Below are 26822 nucleotides of genomic sequence, written 5' to 3'. Positions count from 1 at the left end.
ATCAGTTGGGCTTCCACAGAAGTTGAAAGAGGAGGAGAGGCTGAGGAAATGGCATCTTTGCCTATCTCGTGCAAAGTGTTGTCGGCAACACTTTGGTTGCACCAAATCATGTACATAAATAGACTTCGGCCTCTACGTTGCCTCATTCTTGATAAGACAACTATGAAACACCACCCTACCAGTGCTTCATCAACCTAGTGAAAAGAAACACTTTCATGTTGCTATCTCATAAGAATATGCTTAGGAATCCTCTCCAACTTTTTTTCTGCAATTTCACTTCGAAGTATTTGAGAAATATTCTAGAAATATTAGAGAAATATTCAAGAAATATTCTATTCAATTCGCCCTCACACTTCAATATTTGAATTCGCTTCGCACCCAAAGTTTTGCTATTCGCACAGCTCTAGAAAATAAGTTTTTTTCATGCTATCGTATTGGAATTTTCTAAAGAAAATGAATCCTTCAATGACTATACTTTCCATAAAAGGTTGAATTTTAATTTAAGAAGGTTTCGATGTAACAAAGTGAATTGCCAATTTTACCAACTTCGATTTATGACTGATTAATTAAAATAACAATTGTGGATTCAGCTGCAAGTAACATGTCACAGTGTACAGTTCTCTCATCAGTGGTGTTCCAGCCAATTCAGGATTTGAAGCAATTTCTGGAGCAGGAAAATCTGTTTTGGAGCAGAAGGAACTGCGTTTTGAAGCAATTTGGAGCTAAAACAAATTGTGTATTAGAGTGAGTGTGGAGCATACAAAATAGAGCTGGGCAATGCTTGGAGCAGTACAACATTATACCTGTAATGTAAACAGGGAGACAAGTCCAACAGTCACAAAGCGGGAATCAGTCAGGCTCTTCACACAGAACAATGTCACATGCTGGCTTAACTGCAATGTACCAGATGTGTATTGCGGTGCAGCAACAAGGCAGGCATGGCACATACGGCTTCTGCGAGTGACAGGCGTTGAAACACTTGAAACAGGAAAATCAGCAACATATCCATTCAAGGAGAGGACAAAAAAAAAAAATGTTGAAAACGAGAAGCTTCTATTTGGGATTGCTAACTTGCAGAATACATTCTATCATCTGCCCAATTGGGGCTTATGCTCGATCGGGCTCCATAACCGTGCGGGAGTGAGTGTACATGCTAGTAATGAACACTGATAAAGACCATGTATTGTGACACCGCAGAAGCCACCGGAAGGCTTCACTGCAATGCATCTTATTTATTGCTGTAAAGCATATTTGAGATGGACCGAGATGACGGTTTGATGGCAGCTGCAGTGAAAAATGCATCGATGGCAGCCCGTTCAGCGTTTCCACTGTCCACAAATTGCACTGCCGTGTGTTGCAAGCTGAAAACCACTTCTATGGATCTTTTTTGCCAACTGACTACAATATTGCCTGTTTATATGGCGTTTCATAATGAACACGTCCCACAGCCATGCATTAATTGTGGCTCACAGCGCATCATTGCAGTCCACATCTGTTATACAGCAGAATTTCTGTGATATGAATGTCAATGGGGAGCGAAAATATTCAAATCGCCCAAAATTTCGTCACCAAAAAACTAGCAAAATTTGTTTTCAAACCATGATACACACACAAAACATTTATTTCCATTGAAAGAACTCACATATGTCTTTCTGGGACACATGTGAACGAACTACTAAGGGACGGCACAGGTGGCCGCTGCGAACGTGCGCCTCAGAGGTTCACATGAGGCCATCTGAAAAGTAAGCGCTAAAGTTTGCTCCACCATGGTCATGAGCGAACGACAGGAGCACCGAAACACTTCGAGCCCTTTTACGACCCTATTGCCTTTAATCTACAGCTGCGTTAGCAGTGTGCCTTCGGAGCTGCGTAGTCGCTATGAATGATCACGTTGATAGCGACTGCGACGTAGTGCGCTGTGGTTATGGCAAACGGCAGTACCGTTTTCAATCCATGTGCGCTAGCCGCGCAAGTGCCTTCAAAATTACTTGACTGCTATCTATGATCACGTCTGCCGTAGTTTCATTTACAGCGGTTGCGGAAAGCAGCATCGCTTTGACTCGGTGAGCGTCAGATGCGCATGCACTTAAAGGCAGCCTTCTCTCAGTCTCTCTCATCAACTTCGATTTGCTGATAGCTGGTCTTTAACTCCATCAACAAAAAGTACTTCGCGTTATGCAGTCGATCCAGGGCGTCATCTATCCATGGGAGAGGGTACACATCTTCGTGATTTTGTTCAGGCGACGATAATAGACGCAGAAACGTAGGGTTCCATCTTTCTTCCTCACTAACACCACAGGAGACGGCCACGTACTCTTTGACGGCTCAATGACGTCATCGCGTAGCATTTCGTCGACTTTTCTTTACTGCATTGCGTTCGCACGTCGGAACTTGGTATGGGCTCTGATGGATTGGTTGGGCACTTTCTTCTGTTATGATGAGATGTTTCATGACTGGGGTCTGATGAATGCTTGACGGCGACAAGAAACAGTCCTTGAATTTGCCAGAGCAGGGCTTTGAGCTTGTCTTGCTTGCACTTCGGAAGGCTCGGGTTGACGTTGAAATCTGGTTGGGGACCTTGATTCGTCGAAGCAGGGTCGGCAGCATCGAAGAGGGCGAAAGCATGGCTGGCGTCCATGAATTCGCCGATGTAGGCAACCGTCGTACTAATGTTGAGGCGCCTATATTCGTTTCTGAAGTTTGCCAGCACTACCTTTGTTTTACCATCAAGCAGCTTGGCTATGTTTCTTGCGACGCAGATCTGACGGTTCAGAAGCAGGTGCTGGTCGTCCTCGATGACGCCTTCAAAGTCTACCGGTTTTTCGGTGCCGATGGAAGTGATGACGCTGGAGTGGCTAAAGGGTGACCTGCTCTTCAGTCACATTCAGTGCGTGGGTCCCTGGCATTGTGTGAAATGGCAGCGCTTTTTCTGAGGTCCGTGTTATTGACTCCGACCTCAGGTCGATGACGGCACCATGGTGACTTGGGAAGTCCATCCCAAGTATCACATCCCTGGAGCAATGTTGTAGGATTACAAAGCTTGCAGGATAAGTCCGGCTATTGATGGTGACTCTTGAACTACAGCTGGCGTTATCAGATGGCCTCCAGTGGTTCAAATTTCGGGGCCTTCCCAAGCAGTCTAAACTTTCTTCAACTTCGCGGCGAACGTGCCACTGATGACGGAGTAGTCGGCTCCGGTGTCGACAAAAGCTGTGACGTTACGGCCATCGATAAGCCCATCGAGGTCGATGGTTTTCCGTCTTGCGTTGCAGGTAGGTCGTGGCGCTGGATCACGGCTACATCGGTTTGCTCTGCTACTTCCACGCTGCATCGTCAGGTCTTCGGGCCGTGAGGTTTCAACATCAGGGCTCCGTTCTACTTGCGGCGTGTGCTTTAGATTTCATCGTACAGCAACCATACCTCCATCGGTTGCTGCCCTTAGTTTTCCGAATACGGGCTAGGTGACCGGCCCCAGGTTGGGCCAGTGTATGGTCAGCGTTGGGGAGATGTAGCGGCCTGGCAACAGCAATCGGGTAGGCCCCTTGGAAGGGTCCATTGCGCTCCTGCGAGATAGTCGGCAATGTCACGTGGCCATTCGTTTCGTTCTGGACGTGGTGTGTTGATCACAAAACCACGCAGTCTCATCTGTCGGTACTGGCAGCGGCGGTAGGTGTGGCCGGCTTCCTCGCAGTGGTAGCAGAGCGGGCAGTTGTCAGGGGCACGCCAAATGCCAGTTTTCCTTGGCACGTAGTACTGGCCAACAGGTGGACGGTAAGGCGGCAACAGGTGGGTGGTAAGGTGGCAGCGTCTTGACGTGGGTGCGGGGGGGGGGGGGGGGGTTGCATCGCATCGGGCTACAGCAGCATAGCTCATGGCTTGCGGCTGAGGCTGTGGTAGTTCAGGGACCGCAAGTGACTGCTGAAATTCTTCACGAACGATCTCGGCTATCGAATCCACCTGAGGTTGCAATCTGGGAACATCTTCTGCTGCTCCTCACGCACGACTGCTCTGATCCGTCACGCGCAAGTCGTTGGTTCCCAGCGCTTGAACATCCCCATAGCTCGGCGTGGTCATGCTGCGGTTGTATTGCCTGGTGCGGATTTCGAGCGCCTTCTCGATTGTTGTGGCCTCCAAAACGAATGCCATGACCGTCTTCGGCAAGTTGCGCACAAGTCTGGCAAAAAGTTCTGCCTCGACTCCCAACATCGGGAAGCGAACTTTTTTTTTTCTTTGGACAGGGTGGGGTCGGCATGGCGAAGTAGGCAAGTCATTTCTTCAGTGTACATCCCGATGTTCTCATTGGGGAGCTGTACACTGGTCTCCAGAAAGGTTTCAGCCCTTTGTTTCCGGATGATGCTCGTGAAGGTGTTCAGGCATTTGGTGCAGAAGAGGTCCCATGATATTAGCATGGACTCTCGATTCTCGAACCAGGTCCTTGCGCCATCTTCAAGGGCAAAATGGACGTGACGTAGCTTCTCATTGCAGTTCCAGTTGTTGAACGTGGCGACCCGGTCGTACGCCTCCGGCCAGCTCTCTGGATGCTCGCATGGTGATCCGTGGAAAGTCAGCAGCTCCCAGGGTTGATGCAGGATGACTGCTGTAGGCGACACAGCGGCCGTCATTGTGGCTGCTGCCATCTTCGTTGTGGTCCTTGTCTTGTTGGGTAGGGGTCTGTATTCTGGTGGAAGACCTTGCTGCCCGCGGCTGGCTCGCTGGTCAGGGTAGGCATTGATGTCCCCTTGGCCGCGTGGGCTTGGCTCACGGCTGGAGGGGGCATTCGGTACATGGACCGGGAAGCACGTCCACCAGATGTCACGTGGTCGTGACGGTGCAGAAGACTCCAGCTGAACTCGGAAATAAGTGACTCTTTATTTGGCCGAACTTGTGGCCGGGAAACGGAAAGTCAAACTGCAAACAAGTAATGCATGCTGTACGTACACTGACAGCGGCGAACAGAGCGTCGGCCATCGATAATCTGCCAAGCAGGGAAGTGCATCAGCATTTATACATGTGCCATCAAAGGTTCCAGCTTTATCGCTAGCGGCCGTGTAAGTTCCAGAACAAACTCTAATGTTCGCGTTGTGCACGTGATCTCATTGGAAAGTTCTAAGATTATCTAGACGATTCCCGGTCACTCAGGCACGGTTTGCACAAGGCAGCAGTTACACGTGTAATGGGGCAGTAACATAAAAATAGAAAGAAAGAAGCACGTGTGGCAATATGATCACTTTGCTGAAGGCACTACCATGTTCGACAAGTCGTTCAACTTGCCGCTTTCCACGAGCCACGTGAAAAATATTTTAATACCTAGCTTGAAATGAGCATAGCTGAAAACAGAATTGCATTATATTTCTAGCCTGAGATTTTATTCCATTTATACAAAAACAGAACATGAATGACTTCAGAATAAATAGATACGTAAGAACAATTTAATTAAGATAAATTACTATAAAACACCTAAATCAATGTATTACGACATTATTTTTGTTGCAATACAATAAAGTGCCAAATGTGTGAATTTGATGCATTTACAGACAGTTCTTCATATGTCAAGTCTGAAAGAATTAACGTTCCTACTTGCATATCAAATAACATTGTGCAGTGGGACTGACATGCAACATTCTTTTGTAGATTATCAGATAAAGTGTTGCACATCCAAAGTTTTGTTTGCACGAAGACGCAATCTACACCGCATAGTGTTTGCAGTGGCAGCCATGCAGTCGGCGAGCACTACATTACGATGAACATAGTGGCTCAAAAAATGAAAAGATCACTTCTCTTTGTAGTATCGCAAGTTTCTGATCAAGAGCAATGAGTTTGCAGACTAAAGACAACATGTCAAAACTTTAATAACAGAGGTCACACACACATGCTTTGGTGCTGAAACTTGTGGGAATCCAGGCGTCCTCACCAGTTGCTCGACGGCATTTTCCCTTGGAGAATTCTCCCGTCACTCTCCTCCCGACCAGATGGTTGGCAGCTGGTCATAAATCGCCGTCACTTTGCTGCCACCCCGTCCCTCGAAGGTTTAACACGGTGTCCCATTGGCCTAATTTTGGCGGGATTCGGACTTTGCTCGCGCTCGCCCGAGAAACGGGGGCGCGCATGCGTTTTGGCCTCTCCGGCCGGCGGTGATCCTTTGTTCTTTGTTATTCGTCGCCGGCCGGCGGTTACATCGCCTTGTCGGGGCCCCGTCCTCAGCAGGCGCGCGCTCCCTTCCGCGGTCTCGAAGTCCCGAGGCAGCGCCTCGCGATCATGCCCCGTATGTTTCTCTCAAGTGTTCCTATGTCTGTTCTGTTTCTTCTGCTCTGGGGTGCGAGATCGCAGGAGCGCTGGCCGCAAGGTAGGTTGGCTCTCCAAACTTGGTTCTTTGTTTGTTTGTTTTATAGGTGTGCCATTCGCGGCCACTAATCAATATAGTTTGTAACCATGGGCGTAGGCAGGGGGGTGCAAATGGGACACTTGCCCCCCTCAAGCCACACCGGCACTTGCCCCCCACCCAAGCTATGCCAGCTCTTTCTTTCCCCCCCTCCCCCAGCCGCGATGTAACACAGGTTTGCACCCCCCAAGGCAAAATCCTGCCGACGCCCATGTTTCTAACTTGTATTAGCTAATTGGTGTCATGTGTAATTATGTCATTTACGATTGGTTCTGGTGTAAAACATGATCTCTTTGTACTAAAATCCCAGCAATAAATCACAAATTTGGAGGGTGTCGCCTATAGCGTCTCTCTCGCTGCACGCGGGGGCTCGCCGTCCCTTCACGGTGATCGGCTGAGTTCTCGTGCGCAGCAGTGCGAAGAGTGCACGGCGCGAGACAAGCGAGGACGCAGCACCCTGCATGAGGCTCGCAGTGCTCGAACCCGCAGTGGTGTTCGGCATGTACGGCTACGAGTATATAGCGAGGCAGTGCGCGCCGGGGGTAGGTAAAGGCCAAGTAGTAACAACAGCAAAAGAAAGCAAGCAAAGGGCAACCAAAAAGACAACACCACAAACTTTCGTTACGCCAATTATATAATGAGAAAAAGCGCATCGGTGCAAACAGGGAGAGGGGAGGGCTTTCGCACCAATCATGGCAAACCTGTGGGTGTGTTTGGGGCCAGACCAATAATATTTTACGGCAAAACTGCCCCTCTGTCATGCAGGCAGGTGAAATAGTAATACAGTAGACTCTCAATAAACGGAAATCTCTTAAGGGGGGACATGGTGTGTGGAGATATTTTCTGTATCTTATGTCCAAACCTGATGAAATTAAATAGACTTGTTTGGTTTTTCATGCTGATTTCAAATATACAATAACTTTTCTTGTAAGCAAACTGGTTTACGAGATACACAAAGCTGCCTCTCTATTGTTTCCGGAGACAATAGGAGAAAAGCCGTTCAGCAGAAAGTGCATATTATCAGATAGCTAGATACTGCTATATGCAATAAGTGCAACGCTGCAAACAGTTTTCAGATCGGATCATAAATAGTCATTCTGCAGATGATCGAAATTCAATGTTTGTACCATGACTACCGTAAAGAAAAAACAAAATCAATTTTAAAAAATCTATGAGCAGAAAATTAGAATTCTGCTCTCAGCACTTTGTGATACACAGCTTGGGCTTTATGTTAAAAAAGTAATTACAGCTCTAGCTGTTCTAGATCATGAGATATCACTCCGACAAGCTAAATAAATGACCCAAAAACATTTAACGTTCAGCTCGTACTCGTTGCACAGATCTAAACTGCAGATGAAATACTGATCTTATAAGACTTCTCTTAGGCTTTACATGCGAAATAATAGCTGTAGATGTCAATAATATAATTAAAAAAAACTTTTTTCTTTGGTGATTTTTTGGTCTCCACAACCCATGTCCCCCCTTAAACGGAACTGCTGCTTAAATGGAACAATTGCTTCTGAAAAGATTGGTTTCATACTTGTAGTGTGCACCCCTGTTCATCTCTCAGTAAATGGAACTCCTGTTAAACAGAACATACTTTCCTGGTCCCTTCAGGTTCCATTTAACGAGAGTCTACTGTACTTTGGTGCAATTGGTACGAGCTCTGCTTTATTGGGCACAGCAAAGCACAGTTGGACCACCACTGTCTTATTCAAAGCACTTGCAGAAAAGAGCTACACTTTGTAGCACCTGCAAACAATGTCCTTTACTGACTATGCACACAATATTTTGTGTGACAACTAGAAAGCTTAATTTCAACACAGTACAGCACAGGGCATGCACACTTCAGTAGTGATGAAACAAGATGCTGCGCAAAGTAAACACGGAAGTGAACGAGGACGGGTGCCTTGCCACTAAAAGCCACGCCACTCAGTTCGTCGAGTGCTCGACGGGGGTGGTATATGAAATCCCTCTGACGTGCGGGAAAGTGTACATCGGCCAAACGGGCCAGTGTATAAATGAACGACTAAGGGAACACCAGCTTTCGATAAAGAACAGACAAGGTTCTAATTTGCCTATTCACTGCAGCGCACGCCCGTCGGCTGCCTGTGGCAAACCGTGCCAGCCTTTGTTGGCAACAACAAAAATCTTGAGGCGTAGTCAGAACTAGTTGGCACGTGAGCTTGCCGAGGCTTTCTTCATCAAGAAAAAAAGAGACACTTGCGTCAGTGATGCCTCCATAACATTGTACAGTAAAAGCTCGTTAATTCGACTCTCGTTAATTCGGAAAATCGGTTAATTCGGACACGTCATCTGGTCCCTGTAAATATACGCATCACTCTATGAGACTGGGCGCTCGTTATTTCGGACAGATTTGACCGCAAATCGGATAATTCGGCGACTTTCGGGCCGCTGGCGAGGCTCGAAAACGAAAAAAGAACAATTCGGAACAAAAGTGAAGCTCAAACGCAGCATCGCCATGGACATCAATTATCGACTTGGCTTGGATTGAGACTGGTTGAACGCCTTTTTTTCGCATGTGGGTTTTGTGGTTTTGTTGCTTTGTTCCCGTTGGTGTGCTGCATCGTTGTTCGCCGATTTATCGAGGAACGTTTCAGTACGGCTCCTTTAGCTTGATCGTTGCTGGTGCTTTTGTGCTGACTTCTCGTGCGACCGCACTCTCCGCCGATGGCAACGCCGGCGAAGCGGCCCAAGTACGAGGCCAAGGACTTCACCACCAAAGTAGAAATTTTGCGTGCTCTGAATAACGGGCTCTCCCGACAAGAAGTGATGAAGAGTGATGAAAGGGGATCCTTCAATCGGCGGCAAGAAGCAAGGAACGAGTAACTGTACTTTATCCCCCAACGTGACGGGAACAGAGCGCTTGCCGCTTCTCGTTATCGGAAAGGTTCAAAAGCCACGCTGCTTTAAGAACATCAACAATCTTCCCGTGGATTACCGTGCCAACCGAAAAGCGTGGATGACGGGTGAAACTTTTGCGGTACTGCAGACATCATGCGAGCTGCTGAGCACCTTGAAGGGCTCAGAAAAATTGTGTCCGCGCGAATTTCTGCTCGAAAACAGACAAGCATCCGCGATTACTTTGTTAAGTAAAGGTATGTTGAAAAAACTCGTGCATTTATTGTGTTTATTTCGACCTTTCGATAATTCGGACATTCGGTTAATTCGGACATTTTTTCCGGTCCCTAGAAATCCGAATTAAAGAGCTTTTACTGTACGATAATGAAAGCAGGTTCCTCGCATGCGCATAGATGATTTTGTGGTTTGTGTCGCATAAATATGCGTTTTGTTTTCAATAAAATTCAGTCGCGAGTCTGCGCCCGTCCTCGTTCACTTCCTTGTCCGTGTTTACTTTTCGCAGCACCTTGTTTCATGATGTACGACCGACTCGCCCAGCAACATGCATTATTGAAGTACACTTCAGTAGCATGCAGGTGAAAATTGTGTGAACGTACATAAGCATGGTCCTGAGCTTAATGAAATCTCCATGTTCTGGGTTCTCCACCTCTACAACACCCCATGGGTAAAGACGTCCTCGGACTTTTCGGCCTTTGACTTCTATCAACTGTACAGAGGAACTGACTGCAAAAGGCACGGACTCCTAAAAGCAGAGAAAGAAAAAGACAAGGGGGCTACGTCTGTATGTCAGCGCACATCATGACCTTGAGCACTTTGTTTTCTTTGAACGTACACATGGCCAATGTATAAACATTAGAACAAACACAGCGCAACGTTGAGCGCAGCTAACTTGCCCGCACCGTGACGTGAGCACAGCACAGCACACCACGGTAATTATATACAGCTCACGATGTTCAAACCAGGCAATGGCTGTGTCTTTTGGGTATGTGACGCAGTTTATTTCGGGTGTATGGCACCACTTGTTGAGAGAAAAGCAAGCAATTTCTAGCTGACTTTTAATTTGTACAATTTAATTGTACAATTGGGAATGTACAACTGGGAATGTACAATTTAACTGTACATTCCCAGCTGTACGCTGTGCTTTATTGTTTGGCTCACATGTTCGCAAGAAAGAGCCTGAACTACCAATTGGCAACATTTTCTGACCATGTTCAATAAGGGTTGCAGGGGCCCTTTAGCAACAGAAACATGGCCAGAATGAACTACAGCAACATGCCAAAATACTGCATTCATTTATAACACTGCTAGGACTGCCTGCTTGCCAATAATTCAGAAGAATGACCAAAATATCAGAGAAAATACAGTGTGCTGTGCAATGATTCGAACACCAGCTTAATGCACGCCAATTTCGAAGCCACACATAAAATGGCAATATACGTATATTAGTTTTTGAGTCACTGCCAGCACCTCTTTAAAACCGAAACTACTGAACTAACCAATTAGTAGCCACCAACCATGCCCATGGACCACATCACAATATCTTCTGGCAATTTTTGTCTTTCAGACTTCCAATTATTTGGACTTATAGAGCCGAAATTAATGGTCACTGCTTGTGCAATGGAGTGCAGAAGAGTGACGTATATCAAGCAAAATGCACTGGTGTTCTGCCCTCATAAGAAGAGAGTACACTATAGTAGCTGTGCAATGAAATAGGGCTAAATCAATGTGATCCACTGAAGATTCAAATAGTGACGAAAAAAAGAAAATCTTTATTATTAATTAAAGATTGTACTCTATATAGGTCATATCTGTGCCCAGCAAAGGAAGTGACACTCACAGTAGAACAACAGTGACAAGCAGCACAGCAATCAGCTATAAAATCTGACTTACAAGTAAAAGACGTCGGCTATTTAGAGATTTGGCATCTTACATTCCAGTGTAATCACCGATGCTCGCGTATATTCTCGAAGGCGAAAGCAATCTTCTTCCTTTTCCATCTCAGTCGATTGTGTTGATCTCCCCACCAAAAACTTCCTGCGCCTCACATGGTTCTGCACTAGCTACGGGATCGGCCCACCTTTGACCAAACGGCGATGCCCTGTGTCGACATCATCATGTGACGCCATGTCATTATGTCATCGTGACATCATGATGACATTACAAATTTTGGTGTCTGTAATGACATCACATGATGATCATTTTGTGCATCACTCATGTTGACGCCGCCGACGGTCACTTTTCTCATTTGATGAGGCATCAAAGGCTTTCACCTTAATTAAAACAGCAAGGCAATTTTTTTCTCGTTAATAAAAACAGCAAGGGCAATTCATGTGTTACAGAAAAAAAACCTCGAGATCAGCACTGGTCGCACAGCTGGTGTCAACATAAAGCGTATTCTAACACAGGAAAGCAACGCTCACTGTGCACTGGATGTTCCCAAATGTAGTGGTAGTGAATGCGTATTCTTTTTCTGTTACTGTTTAATTACAGAGAACAATTTGTAAAGTATTCCAACCACTACAAACAGCTCTTGTTCATAATGAATTTGGAAATATTACCTGTGATGACTTCACTGAGACTGCCCATCACATGAGTCATGTTCACGACATAGCAGGTTGAAATGTAGAAGGCAAATGAACTACCTTGAGTTGAACATAAAACAGCACACTTAGACAGGACAGAAAGTTACAAGCACACAGACAGCACACAGCACTGTGTCTGTGTGCTTCTTGTAACTTTCTGTCCTGTCTAAGCGCGCTGTTTTATGTTCAAGATGTACCAACTGGCCCGCGAACAATCACTGTTACCTTGAGTTGCTTGACTTGTTCTTTGTATTCTTCATCTTCATCAGAATCACAGTCCGGAAGAGGGTACAGCCGAATGCCATTTTCGTGAATCTCGTGCATTATCTAAACACACAAAAAATCAAATCCATTAGAAACATTTAAAAACTGGCTACTGGATCAAATCAAGTTCGGGCAACTGCTTTTTCAGACCTCAGACTGTTAAAATGTGGGCCACATGACTGGATTGAATTCTCATTTTCTCTAACGTTACACTGTGGGGTCTCGAGAGAAAACACCATTCATGGAACGAACGGACACAGTCTACACCTTAGTGTCACAAACACATGGACATTTATTGGCAGCTTTTACACAACGGTGAGCCCCCCAGCCAAATCTTATAAACTAATGTAAACATGACAAATGACCCAACAGGATGCCAGTATAACTCACACAAAGAACATAGCACACACAATAAACTGCGAATGTGGCGTCGCCAACAATCGACTCGCCACAGGACCAAGCTGCGGAATCATCCCCACAAACCTCCGGCAAACAACGACCGTCAAATAGCGTGCCAAGCCACAACAAGAGGAAGAGCTCCGCTCCTCATGACTCCGCGTAATGTCGCTCCTGCATGGGAGCACAGCGCCAACTTTTGCTCGGCAGCAACTAAGCCAACTACATCCACAGGACGAGCGTGCGGCATGAGGCGAAAACGACTTTACAGGGAGTGCAGGCACTCCCACAACATCAATTACTTCAGCTAACAAAAGTTGATGGTTGTCAATTTTAGTCATTAGGACAGACAGGTAGCACAGACAGTCACTTGCAAATAGCATGTTTCATGAAATCAAAGCCGCAAGACTGTCGCTGACACACAAACAGAGTGCTTTTTGTATGGCACTACGTGTGAACATCTCTGAAATCATGCAGCATTCACAAAAACAAGGGCTAAAAGACAGAATAATCAGGACTAATGCTGCACCAGTCCCATTTGTTCTTAATCCTTGTTTCTGTGAGCAATGCACCATTTTCAAGATGAACATGTGCCAACCAGCTCAGTTTGCAATATTAAAAAGACACTCATGTGAAACAATGAATCAAGTTAGACTGATAAATACTTTTTGAAAACCCTACTGCCATTAATTTCATCATAATTGGTTCATAAATAGAAGAGAAAATGAAGCTCGAGGTGTCATTTTTAAGTCTCACACCAAGATCTCTGTGTGTAAACGGTGTGACGTCACAGAGGTGTTATTTCATATTTTTGCTACAATGGCTCAACGAAATTTCCTGAAACATGGTATAAGATTACTCTCTGGCCCCGTCAGAGGACAATATACTTCACTCTTGCCAATTAAGAATGGCCTAGGCCCTGGCAGACACTGTCAAAATCTATGACCTAACAGTAAGCTGGTGCAGGAACATCAAGGCGGCATCACCATTTGCATTTTTCTCTTGCACATTTTCTCACTTATCAAGTGTCGTCTTCTGGCAAGAGTTGTGCTTTTGGTACTATGGTGACAAAGCAGTTCTTCCCTTTAGCGTCTTTTTAAACAACCATGCATCACGAATGGTACACCCATGTCCAAAGCCGCCATGCCGGCACAAGAGAAATAGACACTGTGGAAAATTGTATTTCTTAATGTCCAACAAAGCCACAACTATTTTTATGAAGACATGTTTCACTTTTGTGTTATGAATTCCTATGAAACAAGGATCAACCATTTTTTGTTCTTTTTGAACCGCAGTTATAAAAAGAGAAAGGTGCTTACAATAACTGGAAGCTTAGCTTTTCATTAACGAGGTACATGCACCATGACAATATATGTTATCTGAACATTGGAATGAACCTGCATACCAGAAGAGTGTGTGGTGATAAGCTGCTTTGTTTCTACTTAAAGGGGCCCTCCAACACTATTCAACCCCCCCATTTTTTACTTGGGGGTCGCGTAGACTGATGGCCGGGGATAATTTTAGCATAAGTCTAAGCACCGATATCAAATTATTTAGTATTTTAATCACGTGTTGAAGTCGCTACATCGCTGCTGATTGCATCAGCGCGTAGTGGCGCTTGCCAGAACTATTGCGGGTGGAAATGATGAAGATGAGTGCTGGCCTATGATTGGATAAATGTAACGTTAGAAACGGCGTTGCATCAAAGTTGAGATTACTATTGTGTTTCGTTTTTCTTTTCTGTGCTTTTTCAATGAACTCCAAATAGCCGCCGTCGCAACAAAAAATATCACTACAACCACAAAGTACGACAGAGGTGCTGGTTGCCATTTCTCCTCTGTTTTTTTTTTTTTGCCTGCGCCGGTCGCATGTCCATATGAAACACTTGTCCCTCTTCCTTCTTTTTGCGTCTGTACGTTTGCGAGCTGCCTCTTTCCGCATGTGTGGTAGGCCTATGATTGTTGTTGAAACGGTGCAAGTAACCCTCATCGTTGAATTGTTGTCGCTGCACACTTGTAACCCGCGTAGGGGCGACTGTGTTTAACCGCCCATGCCACTCCACAAATTCCCTTCTCAGAATGAGAGGAGGGAATGACATGGAATGTCGTTGTAAGGAACAGCAGACAAAGCCTCGCCAGCCTCGCTTCGAAGCAGTAGCGCCCACTCAAGTTCTGACAAGTCAGGTTTCAGGAACCACATTTGTTACTATGGCAACGACGTCAACAATACGTTGGAAAGGAGAAGCAACAATGGTGTGCGAGCTTCCCCTGTGTAAGAGCTTTCAGCCCATTTCATTGGAGCTCCATCCGACGTCACAGCAGAGTGAAATGTGGTCACATGACCCCGCGAAAATAGAGTTGAGGGTAGGCATTTTTTTTCTTGTATTTTGAATTTTCTAAATTGGAATAACTTCGTACTGCCTGCCGCCATCGCTGCCGTTCTTGCTGCACTAGTTCGTCCGTACTTCAGTCTACGCAATCCACGAGTAAAGAATGGGGGGTTGAAGAGTGTTAGAGGGCCCCTTTAATGTGTAAAATTTTTACGTACAGCACCAATGGCTCTTTCAACATGTATGATAATATTCAGAACACGACTATTACACTGTTAATAGATGCAGTTCTAAACCTCATGACCAGTGCCCACTATGACTTAATTTGAGGCATCAAAATGTCAGATGTCAGGAGCTTCACCAAAATGTTGCTCTATAAGAATGACAATGTCATTTACAGAAACTAAGATATTTCAAAAAAAGGCTGCACATTCATAAGACAGGAGCACAGTCATTCACGGCATAAGGTAAAAGGAGCAGATGAGTACAACACTAAGTTCATTCCTCTGCTCTTTGCTTAGTTGCAAAGCTTCCAAGCTTGCTTTCAACATTGCTTTTACATTTAAAGGAAACTCGTACAAGTAGCTTGAGTTTCTCATATATTATTGTGCCTACAGTGAACTGAAGGTGTACTAGTACTGTGACATGGTGTTCTGCAGCTCATTAGGATTATATTTTACAGGCATACTCACCCTCCTCTTGAGATTCATCACTTCTTTCTTTGTCAAGGCATCTGCTTTGGCAATTACAGGAACTATGTTGACCTTGTTGTGAAGCATCTTCATAAATTGGATGTCCAATGGCTTCAGACCATGGCCAAATGGTGAAATGAAGTAGAAGCAGCAGTGGACACGATTGTCCGTGATGTTGCGCCTGTTGAGCCCACTCTCATCACACAAGAACCGTTCAAACTGGTCTTCGATGTATTGGATGATGGACTTGAAGCTAGAATGAGAACCAGAGGCAACTGACATTCTTATGAAAAAGCTTTGAATATGCACTGTTCTCGTTAGAAGTTATGCCATGCTCACCAGTCTGTGTTGTCAATGGCATCTCCGAAACCAGGTGTATCCACTACTGTGAGTCGCAACTTTACTCCACGCTCTTCGATTTCAACAGTTGATGCATCGAGACTCACAGTTTGCTTCACCTTTGCTGTATCGAAAAGATGGCAAAAGAAAGGGCAGTATTATTTGTCATAATCGTACAATGTGTACAGTCGGCCATATACTGATCATGAAAGCAGCAATTTACTAAACACAGGGCTGACTGTAGTGGAGGGGCCCGTCACCTTAAAGGGACACTAAAGAGAAACAATGAATTGGTTGAGATCGATAAATTGTGCTCCGAGAACTCTAATGTCGTTAATTTCGCCATCATAGGTTTATTAATAAAGGAGAAAATCAAGTTCAAAGTTTCATTTTTAAATTTCAAGCCGAAATCACCCCGCGTGACGTCGCGGATTTCAAAATGTATCGTATTTTGGCTCCCCCCACCCATTGGTTCAATAAAATTACCCCAAACTTGGTATGTTAAGTCTATGGCCCCCTCAGAGGACAAGGTACTTCATTTTTATCGATTAGGAACTATGTAGTTCCTAGTAGGCGCCGTCAAAACATGTGACGTCACGGCGAATGGTGCGGAAACTTCAAGGTGGCGTCGCCACCCACATTTTGTTTTTACGTGTTTTCTCACTTACTAAGCGTCTTCTCGCAGCAAGTGTGCCGTTTTTGGCATCGTGAAAGAGTACTTTACTAATATGAGAAAACTCGTTTTGCTCTTTAGTGTCCCTTTAACATTTACAGTATAGTGACGGGGCAACAGTTATTGTACACATGCTGTGGCTAAGACCCACTTGCCGTTCGGCTTCGGTGGCACAGCAAGCTAACGCGCAATTGGAGCCCTGGACGGAGGCAGTGCTGAGCAGTATCGAAGATACATTTATCTTAGATACTATCTTACTCTTTGGGTATCTTGTATCTGTATCGCGATATGTCTCACAAGACGAGTATCTGTATTTCCGATACATTCAATAATGTATCATGTATCTTAAGATACAAGATACTGATATAGAAACACCACCGTGCGAAACAACAAACCTCGGCTGAACTCCACTCCTCAAACTGATACTGCTGCCACTAAGCCACCTGAATAAAGCTAACGACAGGGAAATTATTTTATTTTTTGGCTAGAATGCTCTAGCAAATGCAGGCGATCAGGTCTGCGCGTCCCTATTAGTGGAACAAAGTCACGTGGTGGCGCTCTCGCAATCTCGACATAAAAAAAAAGGCAAAAAGCACGTGAACATCTACGCCCAGCAGACCTTTTCTTTTCTCGATATTTTCTTTCTTTTTGGTTGTGTTGGTGGCATGACACTTGCTCGTAGCCCCTGTATTGTGATACATACTCCAATTCGTGTGGCGTCTTTCGCACAAATTGTGATGCCGCTATAGAGTCGTTATCGCAGTTTCTCTTGCGTGGTACTCCATGATTGTCCCTCAGAAGCGAGAGGATGACGGTCCGTGCACTGGCTGTTCCACCTGAAGCATCTTTGAGAGTGCTGCAGTACACGGTAGCGCATGAGCGCAGTTATATGGTTTTATTTGATATTTTCTGGGGTTTCTTTAAAAGCCGGAAAACATCACCACGTAGCATGTATGTCACCAAAAAAACTAGACCGGTCGCTTTGGAATGCCCCCTACGACGTGACGAAAGGCATTTGGCCCTAAAGTGAATATTAAAAATGTTGCATTAACCAACTAAGGGCAATATAAAAATACTATTAACAACAGCCACATGAGCATTCAACATATGCCATTGGTTTCAATCAGTCACAGTTAATGACTTTTGTTTTTTAATATTTGGTTCTACTTACATGAAACACCCTGTATACTTATTCATTGTAATCGTTTGATACGGAACCGCCTTGCTATTTCACTGAGAGATAGTCGTTTTACTTTTTTAGATCACCGTAATTATTATTATTTTTTTACTGCTGCAAATCACCAGGTAATCGGAAAGTGGCAACAGTGTGAATAGGAGTGGTATCCTAGGACGCTCCGTGCTACTACAATACGACTGAGAAGTTTCTGGGCGGCACAACTTTTGTCCGGGAAGAAATGTTGGAAGATTACTCGTTAGTGAATAGGTTAACGAATGCTTTACGTCGGCTGATAAGCATATGAAAAACCATTGCAGTTTTATGTCCTCAATGTATACACGATGTGTCACAAAACATATCGCTACCAGCGTTGCTGCTGCTCTACACTTTTCAGGTGTAGAGTAGCAGCAAAAACCAACTACCCGGGTGTCCATGCTTTACCCGTCAGGTGATCCGCTATTGTGAAAACAATAATACGCTTATGGACAAGGTAAGACTGCACAGCAGTATTCGCGTCATCGTGCAAATGCTTCTTATTGATTTTCTTGCAAGTAGATGGCAACCCGCTAGCTGGTCGGCAGGTAGAGCAGCGGCACCAATCAAATACAAAAGTGTCAAGCAAAAACCACTGCTAGCGCAGCGTATAAGAGCTGTCACGTCAAGCAGACAAACACATCCCAATAAGTTGTTTCGGAATGAAACTAATGTTTCAATAAAATTAAACAAAGTTGGTAGCAGTTGAGAAATTTTCAAGCAAAAATTTTTGTGTCCGTTTGCTGCTTCATTGTGCAGATCTACAATAGCAAATTTTCAAATGCATCGCAGTATCTTAAGATACTATGTTGAAGTATCGTATCGGATACAATAATTCTTAAAGTATCTTCCACAGTATCTTGCATCGTATCGCGATACAATTTAAAAGTATCTTTGCCCAGCCCTGGGCGGAGGGCACCGCCACCGCAAGCCAAGAATCTCCGGCCACCCTGAGCTTCTCCATAGCAATACTGTTGCAAATAAATGAGTTTTCACCACCACCATAAGAAGAACGCAGTATATCACGCACATACTGCTGCATTCAGTCAGTGCAGCTGCCACAGTTCTGCATCAACACTTCACTGCGGCGCGCCTTTTCCTACTACTTTATTCTTTGACGTCATGTAATCAAATCTGCTCCCATAACAAGAGGATACACAAATCGCTTCCATCCCGTCAATGTGTGCCTTTGCAATAGAAACGTCATAAGACATGCGAACTCTCCGCGATGAAGTACATACTCGTACTATGGCGTGCTCTCCGTAGGTGTTCTCCGATCCAGAGACGACGCTTTTCCTGCAAGATTGAGGTGTGTTCCATATCGTCGTCGGGTGATTTAAACGTGCATGCATTTAAATCACCCAGTCCGAATACGCAGGCATGACCCGCGGTTTGTCTGCTTTGCCGTCTTGGCTACATTGCAAATTCCGGCCGGTCTGACAGTGCCTCGGACTTGGGCAACCCGCAAGGTGTGGCCGAGTTAATAAAACAAATACATAAGAATAAACGTGCTTCTCGTTGCGCGACAATATCCTGCCCTGAGGGGAGGGAGCCATAGCGAGCTTGAACGCTGTTGTCTCAGGCAACAATAATAAAATATAAAAGCTGTTCCAATCACTTTAGTAACAGCAGTAACAACACCGCTATAAAAGGCCCCGTCATTTTGGCGGCGGCACTACAGGCTACAGGTACTGCTGTACTCCTCTGCACTACCGTGCCAGGCCCCTCACTAGCAACAAGTAGCAACAGCATTATGGGCCCCTTCACTTTTGCCACAGTACTACGGTGACAGGGCCCCCTCACCATAGCTGCAGCCATAGGCTTGTGCAAGGTTCTCCATTAGGGTGGTGCGAAGTTTCACCGCAGCGACCCCCTCTTTCGGAGACCCTTGCAATCAGAACGCACTGCAAAGACCACGACCTCCTCTATAAACTTACGACCTGCTCATCGGCGCTCCCCCTACGGCGGCGCGCGGTCCTGAAAGCTTGCGGATAGGGACCGAAAGTGCCACCAGCACTTACCCCCAAAGCAGACGATGCGGCGGCTTCGTTTACATTGAGCGCACGCTGGTCTTGGGTTCCTGGCGCACTAGTGAGCGCGTAATTGTCGTCTTTTTTCGAGTTTCTAGCGTCTAGACTGACTGATTCAAAGAGTTTTACCGTCTCAAAGCAACACTTTGGCTATGCGAAGCAACGTACGTGGAGGGCTTTTGAATAATGTTCACCACCTGACCCAAAATCTAAGCGCGCGAAGGCCTTTGCATTATGTATCCGTCTTACGTGCCAGCAGTGGGAACGTGTAGGCAACAAAAAATCCGACATAATATACAAAGAATGGCCTGCAGAATGCAGTCCTTATATTCCTGGCGTTATTTAGTGCAATAGTGCCCTACCTTATCATTCTCTATAGCTGTATGTGCAAAAATAATTCGTCCAAGGGCTGATGGTGGGTTCATCTTAAAGCCGAGTTTCTGCAGGACTACGAAACACTGTATTCGACGCAAGCGGTCGCCCGAATATCAACTAGTATATCATTTACACATATTTTTTTTTATCTACTCTCCTGTCTTCCTATATTTTAGTTTTACTCAGGGCTGGGCAGAGATACACAGAAAAGTATTCCATACAGATATCGAAATACATGTGCTGGGAGCCTCAAGCACAGGTTCTGAGATACATATGTGTTTTTGACATAACAGGATATTTCCGAAATGCTTTCGCAAAAAGACGAAAAAAGTATACCGGGATACAGTTACAGGATACAAGAATGCAAATACTAGAGTATACATTTATTCTAGACATCAGATCTGTTTTGCTGAAAATGTTGGTGCGTTAATTGCACTTTAGAACAGCAGCTATACTCAAATAGACTGCAATTTAGACAGCGTCAGTTAAACCTCAACACAAAACTTGTGAAATGGCTTAGAGCCCGAAAAAAAATTTTGCGGTGCGACACCTGCCGCGAGAGACAGTATACTTTAATCGGCACTGGATGGCAATAGCTGCTTCCGCAATTGTGCCGTCAGCGGCGTCGGACGCTTTATGAGATGGGCCATTCTGCACGCGTGGGGATCCCTTCGCCGCCCGCACTGTGTCACATATAGACCGGCGGCGTGCCTTTGCTTGGATTAGGACAAAAAAAGTCTTCCTTTCCCCTTTTGAAGACATTGAGTTCAGCTCCGACAAAAAAAGAGTAACGATATATGATACCCATGTCCTGAACTGTATCGCGATATGATCGATACGTACACCGTACAAGTATATTTCACTGCTGATCGAGGTACAAATACCATTTTGCAAATCCATCTCGATACAGAGATACAGATACTGAAAAATATATCTAAAATACTACTGAAATACTCTTGCTGCCTAGCCATGGTTTTATTGCTCCTATCATTTTTCGTTCCATATTGCATGCGTGGTTCTTAACTTCTGTAGTTTCATTGTCACTCTCCAAGTTTCTTCATTGTATGTTAGAACTGGCAAAATGGAATAGTTAATGTGCACTTTCCCATTCTGTGACAGTCGTATTGTCAGCCATGGGTTAAGAATGCAGCCATTCTCATTCTTTGGTAAATCCGCTAGACATGTCTCCGATATATATTTGACCTAGAGTACTCTTCTACAGATTCTCGTATCGAGTTGTCTGTCGCGAACACTCTTTCGCTGAACATGTAGTATTATTTTGTCTTCTGCATATTCATCTTCGATGCTACTTTAACGCGTTCTCAGTTTAGGTCTGCGATATATTTGTTTTGCAATTCATCGCTATCACTGCTGAAAGAGCGCTCGACACCCCGTTCTTCAGAAATGACGGCTTTCGTAGTATCTCGTACAAATGTATACATAGGAAAATCAGGATGTCGCCTAATGATGCACCGGGAACACTGCGTACATAGCTGGTAGAGTAAAAAAAAAACCATAAACATTTGAAAACGCAGCAGCGCACCATTGGGGGAATGTACTGCTACTGTGACTGCGCACTCACTGCGAGGTTATCGCGTGTCGCTGATCTCATGCAATAACTTCCGAATGTCGCAAAGGCGAGCGCCTACTATACGCGCTGAACAAGCAGACCCTGCGGAGGCAAAAACCGATAGCGAAGCCCGCAAAGTCGCAAGCTGGCGATGCCATGAGGGCATAGATGGGGGTCAGTTGTGGCGCCGCGGCTTGCGGTGGCAGTTTGGGAAACTAAAAAAAACTGGCGACACGGGGAGCGGCGGCATGAGCAGGTCGGAAGTTTATAGAGGAGGTCGTGGCAAAGACGGGGTACTGAAGCAAGGGGAAAGGGGGCAGCCACACACACACACACCCTGCCCTCCTTGTGCGCACGCCTATGGCTATAGGCCTAGTGCGCTGCAGCTTTGAACCGAACTGGCAGCGCCACCGGACGTCCGCGGCTGAAAAGTTAGGATTGTCGTTTGTTGCTCCCGGGCGCGCAGTCACGGTAGAAACGCAGGGCTCCTCGCCGAAAGGACGTAAAAACGTCGCAGTAGTCCGGTACTTTTTCGTACTTCTGCTCGCATGGCTGGCACAAGAGCTGTAGGAACACCGTTCAGAAGCAACTAGCTTTAAAATTCTGCGGGTTACCTCAGAAGTCGGACGAAAATGAAAGACAACTCTACCGCAGCTGTGCGGGGCTGCGTAAGCAACGCCTCGAATTCCGTACATAAGTGTCCCCATTTTCGTGCGTTTTTTATTTTCGCCTTTTATTATTTATTTTAAATGTATACACAAGCTTACAAGGTCACAAAGAAATAGGAAGATAGCAGGCTGACAACGGCCACCTAGAGGGGCAATGGGCCTGTCTGCGTCTCCTGCTCTCACGCGTGATTTCTTGCCAACCAGAGCGGCGAGCAGGGGTAGCCGGTGCGGAATCAGACACAAATTTGCCGCGTCCTCTTCGCTGAGAATGAAAACAGTTCGGTATGGCTCAGCACACGTAGAGCACTGAAAAATCAAAAGCTCACCTCCACTCGTTCGGCGTAGTCCTCGGTTTTCGATTGCACTCTGCATTTCCCACTAATGTCGGAAGATTCCATCGCGCACATCAATTCTTCTTTCAGACCACACACTGACCACTCGCGTGCAACTTCGTACCAAGCGACCAAGAACACCTTTTGAAACACACGTTATTACAATTTCAATCCTACGGAAACCGCAGAACAACAGATGATCGTCGCGTCTTGTCCTCACGTTCACGCGCGGGCTGGCGGCCGTGGCTGGCGATGCGCTTTCCTAGCAGACGACAACCAGACGAACTGATGGGCGCTCGCTTGCAGTCTCACTGTCTGTGAAGTGTGTGCGCTCTCTCGCCTGTGTGTGTGTGTGTGCGTGTGTTGTGAGCGTGTTTGTGTGTGTGGGGGTGGGGGTGGTCTACTGTTCCCCGCATGGTGTCCAAGAGACGGAAAAGAACTTGTTTCCGGTGCAAACAGCTGTCTTTTGTCGGCTTTTTCTTTTTTTTTTGTTGGTAGGGCTCGCAGTTCGGTTTTCAGCGAAAAGAATGAGAGGGGCCTGTCTTCCTCGAATGGCTTGAGGCGAATAGGGGACGAAGTTTTTTGGAATGCTTACATTAACTCTTTCCTTACCACGGGGAAATTGGCCTATTTTTGTATGTTGCAATTAGGAATTTTCTGTGCCGTTGCTACTAGGTTTACAGTGCCATGCAATACATCAAAATAAAGACAAATGAACGTACTTTTGAATGCTCTTTATCTTACAACAATAGAAAAAACTTATTTGGCTAAGAAAATTCCTATACAAAAAAAATCAAAATTTTTCAAAAAAATTTTTAGGAAGGAAGCCACATCTCCAACAAAACATGTTTTTGGGAAATTCCGAAATACACAAAATGTTTATTAATCACAGGGCAACATTATTTAGAGAAATGGCTAAAATCGATAAAGCTGTCTTTGAGTTACAAAAAAATTACTTGATGCATAGCGAAATAGTGAAGTTCTGAGTTGGTCCTAGCCAAGATTTTTTTTTTTCAAGAAATAAAATTTTACAGCACAATATTACATACTAAAATGCAAGTACTAAATGTAGAGTTTGAAAGGTACATTCGACGAAAGAAATGGCAGATATAAATATATAACAAAAATTGACAAACACAAATAATTAAGTACGTTCACAACAAACGTCATAATAATAGACTTATATCTTCAGAGTAAAAAATTATGGAAAAATTATGAGAGATGCAAAATATTTAAAACAGCGTAGTGGAGTAAAAGGGAAAAAACGAAAGTTTTAGCTCAAGAACTTCTCGAGCTATAAATTGTTCACTCAGGTAGGTCAGTGTGCCAGGCACCAAAACAGTTCGTTCGCCGTTCGTTTCGGGTTCCGAAACATGCAGCGTGGCCAGGAGCGCGGTAAAACGCTGCCTTGCCACGACTTTTGGCGGAAGAAGTCCCGACAGCAATTTAGTCGTACTCCAGTACAAATTTAGACGCGGAAGTTCTAATATCCCCATGTACATCGGGAGTCCAATAAACTTCACCATCTCCTCTGGCGTCACCTCCATCCACGATCCGTCTTTCTCACTGTATGTCGGCTTTTCAAGTATGTGGGCCCACGCATACTTGAAAAGCATACTTCCGCCGTGAAGAAGAGGCGGAAAAAATCCAGCGCTCTCGTCAGCCGATGTGTTACTGCGGAGCGTCATGTCGAGGTCGATGCCCAGATGCGCGCGTCCCTCTGGGGTCGGAAGTCCACGCGTCTTTGTGCTAGAGGCACCACGACATGCCCAAGTGAAGTAGACACGCTAAAGATAACAATAATAATATGTGGGACACATACAGAGCAAGTCAGCTGGCTCCAGAACACTACAAACAAAAGCGAAAGTGAAAACGAAACTTGCTCGCGACTAACAGCTGACGTTTCCGGCTGATCTGGTGAAATTTCTTCATCGGAGCTGAAATCCGACGTCACCACATCGTTGTCTGATTCATCACTGCTCGAGAAGTCCAAAAGATTGCTCGTCGAAGCGCCGGCATCGAGCGAAATTGCTTTTTTCCGAGCGCGCGTCGTTTCGGATGTCAACACCATCGCGCGGCTCACGTGCGCCCGTGCGCTTCAACCTTTGAATGCGCACGCCCTTTAAAAATCGCCGCCTCGCGGTAAAAATGCGAACCGTGCAGAAACAGCAATTCTAGTGTGTGTACAATCGTCTAGATGGCGCTTCATGTCGAAGTGCACGGCGGTTGTTGAAAAATAGCGGCGTGAAATCATCGTTCACCGGTGAACGATGCCTAGTGGCGCGGTAAGGAAAGAGTTAACAAGAGTCGCTGCATGCTGGTTTTTCGGCAGTTTTAAACGGCTGTAGTTTGAGAGGTTTTTCAGACAGGAAGAAAAACATAAATAGGTTTTTCAGACAGGAAGAAAAACATAAATAAAGATAAGTTAGCACAGCGCATTTACACACGCAGACAGAAGAAAAAAAGAACTACGGCGGCCGTTCTTGGAGAACAGCGGCCGCCGCAACCGTAGCCGCCGCCTTGAAACATGCAGTCGGGCCCGTAGGCGACAATCCTAACAGTGCGCCGCTAGCCCGATAGAGGGCGAGAGCAGTAGCGCCACCATACCAGCTCACGAGGTCTATAACGGGTCCCCTCACTTTTACGATTTGACTACGGCGACTGTCCCCGTTAGTGCAGTCACTGCCCTACTGCACTGCATTCCGCCAGGCTTGTGCAATCGTGCTCACCACTGGCATCTGGAACATTTCGTTCAGGGTACAGATCCGTTAAGAAGAGGCTGTTGACTAGTGTCGATTTGCCGAGGCCACTCTCTCCTGGAAGGTGAGAAGAAAATAGGAAATCAAGCCATCGTATCTCGAACGAAATAGCAGCAGCGATGAGCAACACTTCCGTGGCTTACCGACAACCATCAAAGTGAACTCGAATCCTTTTTTCACAGACTTCCGGTGAACTTGGTTTGGAAGGTTCGCAAAACCGACGTAACCTGGCGTCTCGGGGTTGGAGAACTGGGAGTAAAAGAATCAACGCGTCAGGGCTCGGAAACAGGAAAAGCGAGGCGACAAAGGATTGTCTACAAAGTCGACACGCGCAACGGAACAGGAAAACAAAGAACATGAAAGGCGTTTAAACGTGGTGCAAGAAATATCCAAACGCTGTCCGTAAAAAAAATTTAAAAAAAAAAGACAGAGACGCGTTTACGAAATAATGCGCGTTGCCGAACGCAGTTTCATCGCTCGGATGAGTCGACCGAATCGCGTTGTTCTCGAAACGAAAGGCATCCATCATTTACCGTTTTCGTGTCCGACGACATACTTGCTGCTGAGGTAAGAGGAGGATCTCACAAATGGTACAAATGACTTGAAATAAATGCCCTTTCTGAAGGAATCCCGCGAAGCTGGTCACACAGACCGGAAGATGTTTGTAGAGAGCGCCATGACAGATGGGTGGAGGCTGGCCAGGGCTGGCGGCCTGGCCTGGCGCATCATCTCCGCGAGCTCACGCTGCGCGCGCTGCGGTCGCCACAACAGGGCGGCGAGAGCGACATTTGAATTCGGATTCTCAAAATTTAGTGGGCCTCTGCACGATATCTACGATGTATCGCCGATCAAAATCATGCAGGTAAGAAGGCGATCGTGCATTGAAGCTCGTACGACTGATTTCCGGTCCCTAAGGTCGTATAGCCAGTACAGCGTTTCACTTTTTCAGGAAAGTGCCGGAACGCACGATGACAAGAAGTGACATATTTAAACTTGTACAGGGTATTCGAACTAAGAAGCACAGAGAAGCTGCGCCTCCAGACGAATTATCTGACAAATCGGAAGGATCGCGGTCGCAAGACCCTTCCAGCGAGGTTGGTCACCCCTGTGGTCGAGTTTCGTGTGTGATCATGCAGCTGTTTCTTTGCCTTTCAGGACCTTGATAGTAAAGAGATGAGAAGTGGCCTGAATGTATGCATATTCCCTTGCAACAATCCGATCGAACATGTAATTGCAGAATGTTATAGACACGCCAAACATGGCCGAGGTTTATCGACAGAAAATTCGCAATCAACTGGGAGTGAGGAACTAAGCTTGTCTACGTGCGAAAACCTCTTGGTA

At 45.7% G+C, this 26822-nt stretch overlaps 2 protein-coding genes across 4 annotated transcripts in view; one reads left to right on the top strand and one right to left on the bottom strand.

Moving 5' to 3' along the window:
* The window catches only part of LOC119389351 (septin-1), a 31682-nt gene extending 5487 nt beyond the window's left edge, over positions 1–26195 (bottom strand). Inside the window, exons 1-7 of the mRNA XM_037656571.2 lie at positions 26015–26195; positions 25625–25730; positions 25452–25538; positions 15865–15988; positions 15526–15778; positions 12070–12171; positions 9859–10004 (exon numbers count right to left, since the gene is read on the bottom strand). Of these exons, the coding sequence (XP_037512499.1) occupies positions 9859–10004; positions 12070–12171; positions 15526–15778; positions 15865–15988; positions 25452–25538; positions 25625–25730; positions 26015–26035 (839 nt within the window). The 5' untranslated portion in view covers positions 26036–26195. The remainder of the gene's footprint in view (positions 1–9858; positions 10005–12069; positions 12172–15525; positions 15779–15864; positions 15989–25451; positions 25539–25624; positions 25731–26014) is intronic.
* Positions 26196–26212: 17 nt separating this feature from the next.
* LOC119389349 (uncharacterized) overlaps positions 26213–26822 on the top strand; it is a 28788-nt gene continuing 28178 nt past the window's right edge. The window contains exons 1-3 of one of the 3 annotated variants that reach the window (XM_037656568.2): positions 26213–26343; positions 26431–26575; positions 26637–26819. In XM_037656568.2, coding sequence (XP_037512496.2) covers positions 26318–26343; positions 26431–26575; positions 26637–26819 — 354 coding nt within the window. In that variant the 5' untranslated portion in view covers positions 26213–26317. Of the gene's footprint in view, positions 26344–26430; positions 26576–26636; positions 26820–26822 lie in introns of those variants that run through there. The other 2 variants (XM_049414407.1, XM_037656570.2) reach the window with 2 other exon arrangements.

The sequence above is a fragment of the Rhipicephalus sanguineus genome, chromosome 4 (assembly GCF_013339695.2).
Source record: "Rhipicephalus sanguineus isolate Rsan-2018 chromosome 4, BIME_Rsan_1.4, whole genome shotgun sequence".
In the NCBI taxonomy this organism is placed as follows: Eukaryota; Metazoa; Arthropoda; class Arachnida; order Ixodida; family Ixodidae; genus Rhipicephalus; species Rhipicephalus sanguineus.
The sequence above is the reverse complement of the archived record's forward strand: the minus strand, read 5'-3'. Positions and strand labels throughout refer to the sequence as shown.